This window comes from Oryzias melastigma, unplaced genomic scaffold (genome assembly GCF_002922805.2).
Source record: "Oryzias melastigma strain HK-1 unplaced genomic scaffold, ASM292280v2 sc01453, whole genome shotgun sequence".
Taxonomy (NCBI): Eukaryota; Metazoa; Chordata; class Actinopteri; order Beloniformes; family Adrianichthyidae; genus Oryzias; species Oryzias melastigma.
In genome coordinates, this window is record NW_023418036.1 from 1,409 (window position 1) to 6,914 (window position 5,506).

General features: G+C 35.8%; 1 protein-coding gene across 1 annotated transcript; it reads right to left on the minus strand.

Moving 5' to 3' along the window:
* Positions 1 to 558: 558 nt before the first annotated feature.
* Positions 559 to 5,192, minus strand: LOC112141328 (receptor-type tyrosine-protein phosphatase eta; the record flags this gene model as incomplete). The annotated part of the gene is made up of 5 exons (XM_024264437.2): positions 4,854 to 5,192; positions 3,683 to 3,943; positions 2,641 to 2,901; positions 1,600 to 1,860; positions 559 to 819 (listed from the first exon to the last, which is right to left on the minus strand). Coding segments are annotated over exons 1-5 (1,099 nt in total), but the record flags the coding sequence as incomplete, so codon positions are not given.
* Positions 5,193 to 5,506: the final 314 nt, after the last annotated feature.

A 5,506-nucleotide genomic window follows, 5' to 3' on the forward strand; every position in this document is an offset into this window, starting at 1 on the left:
TTCTAGATCCATCCATAAAACCACTGAACAAACCACTTCCCAATCCATACATCCATCTATACTGATATTTATACATAAATCTAACCATCATTCTATTCTTCTATCAATTTATCATCCATCTTTCTAACCCTGTAACCATCCATCCATGCATCCGTCTAAACAAACATCCATCTCTTCTCTTATCTACGTATCTTTATGTGTATGCATCCTTTCATCCATCCATCTAAATTTGCTATACATACATAATACTTTTCTCCTAAGCATTAATTTATGGCACATTACTATTTATCCTTTAATACTGATGTTTCTATTTAATGTCAGTGTTTTGAAGATTGTGCAAAAAATATGCTCATAAAATGTTCCAACCCTTCTTAGTGGTTATCAGTAGTTTTGTTCAATTTATTGTGTAAGGTATTAAGTTATTCTTTGGAAAAATGGCTCATTTAGTTCAAGTAAATCGTGATTTTCTACTATTTCCTTTATAGGTATAGGACTAATTTAAGGTATTTTGTTGCACACATCTCTCAGCAACTTTAAGTGGTTTCTATGTTTACTTACTTGTATAACTGGAGGTAAATGCACTATTTTCTTTAGTTTGGTTATCTGCTGTCATGGCTGTGACACTTGTGTTATTCAGGACACCAGTAGTCAGGTTAGATATAGTCGTGCTCTCATTAGTCACAATGGGATTTAGAGTAGTTGATCCATCTGACCATTCTACTGTATTGGAGGAGCTTTTTCCTAATGGTTCAGTGGAGCTCAGAGGAACAGAGGAAGTGGTGATTTCAGTTACAGTGAGTTCTCTGACTTCATCCGGTTCTGTAAGGAAGAGGAGTCAGAAAGATGAAAAACTGTCCTATACAATGAGATGATCTGTTTCTCTTCTTAGTCACTAAAGTCTCCAAAACAAAAACAGAAGAAACAAATCAAGTCACGTCTGTTGCAGAAAATACAGAAGACTAAAGTGGTATTGAAATTTTCAAACAAATATTGGTCAAGACCAAATACCAATTGCAAATGCAAGATGGGAATCGAACCTGAAATCTTCCGATCAGGAGTCATCCGCCCTGCAGCTGCACCACAGCCACCCCTTACCATCCAATAACTCCAGCATTTCTACATCCATCCATCAATCCATCTCACCATGTATCCATCTTTTTTTAATCTGTCTCCATCCAACGTCCCATTTCTCTTGACATGCATTCATCTATAACTCAGTCTATTCATCCATCCATTCATCTTTAGTCTATCTATTCATCTAAATATGGTGTACATACTGTAAGGAACAATATTTTGCACCTAAACATTTTTCAGGCACATTATTATTTATCCTTCAATGTTAATGTTTCTTTTTAATGTCAGTGTTGTAGAGATAATTCAAAAAATATTCTCATAAAATGTTCCAACCCTTCTTAGTGGTTATCAGTAGTTTTGTTCAAGTTATTGTGTAAGGTATTGAGTTATTCTTTGAAAAAATGGCTCATTTGGTTCAAGTAAATCATGATTTTCTACTATTTCCTTCATAGGTATAGGACTAATTTAAGGTATTTTGTTGCACACATCTCTCAGCAAGTTTAAGTGGTTTCTATGTTTACTTACTTGTATAACTGGAGGTAAATGCACTATTTTCATTAGTTTGGTTATCTGCTGTCATGGCTGTGACACTTGTGTTATTCAGGACACCAGTAGTCAGGTTAGATATAGTCGTGCTCTTATTAGTCACAATGGGATTTAGAGTAGTTGATCCATCTGACCATTCTACTGTATTGGAGGAGCTTTGTCCTAATGGTTCAGTCGAGCTCAGAGGAACAGAGGAAGTGGTGATTTCAGTTACAGTGAGTTCTCTGACTTCATCCGGTTCTGTAAGGAAGAGGAGTCAGAAAGATGAAAAACTGTCCTATACAATGAGATCATCTGTTTCTCTTCTTAGTCACTAAAGTCTCCAAAACAAAAACAGAAGAAACAAATCAAGTCACGTCTGTTGCAGAAAATACAGAAGACTAAAGTGGTATTGAAATTTTCAAACAAATATTGGTCAAGACCAAATACCAATTGCAAATGCAAGATGGGAATCGAACCTGAAATCTTCCGATCAGGAGTCATCCGCCCTGCAGCTGCACCACAGCCACCCCTTACCATCCAATAACTCCAGCATTTCTACATCCATCCATCAATCCATCTCACCATGTATCCATCTTTTTTTAATCTGTCTCCATCCAACGTCCCATTTCTCTTGACATGCATTCATCTATAACTCAGTCTATTCATCCATCCATTCATCTTTAGTCTATCTATTCATCTAAATATGGTGTACATACTGTAAGGAACAATATTTTGCACCTAAACATTTTTCAGGCACATTATTATTTATCCTTCAATGTTAATGTTTCTTTTTAATGTCAGTGTTGTAGAGATAATTCAAAAAATATTCTCATAAAATGTTCCAACCCTTCTTAGTGGTTATCAGTAGTTTTGTTCAAGTTATTGTGTAAGGTATTGAGTTATTCTTTTAAAAAATGGCTCATTTGGTTCAAGTAAATCATGATTTTCTACTATTTCCTTCATAGGTATAGGACTAATTTAAGGTATTTTGTTGCACACATCTCTCAGCAAGTTTAAGTGGTTTCTATGTTTACTTACTTGTATAACTGGAGGTAAATGCACTATTTTCATTAGTTTGGTTATCTGCTGTCATGGCTGTGACACTTGTGTTATTCAGGACACCAGTAGTCAGGTTAGATATAGTCGTGCTCTTATTAGTCACAATGGGATTTAGAGTAGTTGATCCATCTGACCATTCTACTGTATTGGAGGAGCTTTGTCCTAATGGTTCAGTGGAGCTCAGAGGAACAGAGGAAGTGGTGATTTCAGTTACAGTGAGTTCTCTGACTTCATCCGGTTCTGTAAGGAAGAGGAGTCAGAAAGATGAAAAAACTGTCCTATACAATGAGATCATCTGTTTCTCTTCTTAGTCACTAAAGTCTCCAAAACAAAAACAGAAGAAACAAATCAAGTCACGTCTGTTGCAGAAAATACAGAAGACTAAAGTGGTATTGAAATTTTCAAACAAATATTGGTCAAGACCAAATACCAATTGCAAATGCAAGATGGGAATCGAACCTGAAATCTTCCGATCAGGAGTCATCCGCCCTGCAGCTGCACCACAGCCACCCCTTACCATCCAATAACTCCAGCATTTCTACATCCATCCATCAATCCATCTCACCATGTATCCATCTTTTTTTAATCTGTCTCCATCCAACGTCCCATTTCTCTTGACATGCATTCATCTATAACTCAGTCTATTCATCCATCCATTCATCTTTAGTCTATCTATTCATCTAAATATGGTGTACATACTGTAAGGAACAATATTTTGCACCTAAACATTTTTCAGGCACATTATTATTTATCCTTCAATGTTAATGTTTCTTTTTAATGTCAGTGTTGTAGAGATAATTCAAAAAATATTCTCATAAAATGTTCCAACCCTTCTTAGTGGTTATCAGTAGTTTTGTTCAAGTTATTGTGTAAGGTATTGAGTTATTCTTTTAAAAAATGGCTCATTTGGTTCAAGTAAATCATGATTTTCTACTATTTCCTTCATAGGTATAGGACTAATTTAAGGTATTTTGATTCACACATCTCTCAGCAAGTTTAAGTGGTTTCTATGTTTACTTACTTGTATAACTGGAGGTAAATGCACTATTTTCATTAGTTTGGTTATCTGCTGTCATGGCTGTGACACTTGTGTTATTCAGGACACCAGTAGTCAGGTTAGATATAGTCGTGCTCTTATTAGTCACAATGGGATTTAGAGTAGTTGATCCATCTGACCATTCTACTGTATTGGAGGAGCTTTGTCCTAATGGTTCAGTGGAGCTCAGAGGAACAGAGGAAGTGGTGATTTCAGTTACAGTGAGTTCTCTGACTTCATCCGGTTCTGTAAGGAAGAGGAGTCAGAAAGATGAAAAAACTGTCCTATACAAAGAGATGATCTGTTTCTCTTCTTAGTCACTAAAGTCTCCAAAACAAAAACAGAAGAAACAAATCAAGTTATGTCTGTTGCAGAAAATACAAAAGACTAAAGTGGTATTGACATCTTCAAGCACATTTTGGTCAAGACCAAACACCAATTTGAAACATTTGTAATCCTCTGTTATGTACAAACAGATCAAGTAAAAACACGCCAACCTTCTACCAGAGGCAATTTGGGGTTCACCGTCTTGCCCAAGGACACTTTGACAAATGCAAGATGGGAATCGAACCCGAAATCTTTCGATCAGGAGTCATCCGCCCTGCAGCTGCACCACAGCCACCCCTTACCATCCAATAACTCCTGAATTTCTACATCCATCCATCAATCCATCTCACCATGTATCCATCTTTTTTAATCTGTCTTCATCCAACATCCCATTTCTCTTGACATGCATTCATCTATAACTCAGTCTATTCAACCATCAATTCATCCATCCTTTCATCCATCCACTCATCTTTAGTCTATCTATTCATCTAAATATGGTGTACATACTGTAAGGAACAATATTTTGCACCTAAACATTTTTCAGGCACATTATTATTTATCCTTCAATGTTAATGTTTCTTTTTAATGTCAGTGTTGTAGAGATAATTCAAAAAATATTCTCATAAAATGTTCCAACCCTTCTTAGTGGTTATCAGTAGTTTTGTTCAAGTTATTGTGTAAGGTATTGAGTTATTCTTTTAAAAAATGGCTCATTTGGTTCAAGTAAATCATGATTTTCTACTATGTCCTTCATAGGTATAGGACTAATTTAAGGTATTTTGTTGCACACATCTCTCAGCAAGTTTAAGTGGTTTCTATGTTTACTTACTTGTATAACTGGAGGTAAATGCACTATTTTCATTAGTTTGGTTATCTGCTGTCATGGCTGTGACACTTGTGTTATTCAGGACACCAGTACTCAGGTTAGATATAGTCGTGCTCTTATTAGTCACAATGGGATTTAGAGTAGTTGATCCATCTGACCATTCTACTGTATTGGAGGAGCTTTGTCCTAATGGTTCAGTGGAGCTCAGAGGAACAGAGGAAGTGGTGATTTCAGTGACAGTGAGTTCTCTGACTTCATCCGGTTCTGTAAGGAAGAGGAGTCAGAAAGATGAAAAACTGTCCTATACAATGAAATCATCTGTTTCTCTTCTGAGTCACAAAAGTCTCCAAAACAAAAACAAAAAAGCCAGGCCTGATGCAGAAATTACTGAAGACTAAAGTGGTATTTTATTCCATGGATGACATTTTCAAACAAATATTGGTCAAGATCAAATACCAATTTGAAACATTTGTAATCCTGTTATATACAAAACAGATCAAATAAAAACAAGCCCATATTCATCTAGAGAATTTATCATAAAACAGTAGCAGTTAAAAATTTACCACCCATTAACTCATACATTTCTACATCCATCCATCATGTATCCATCTTTTCATCTATGAATCCATCCAACGTCCTATTTCTCTAGACATGCA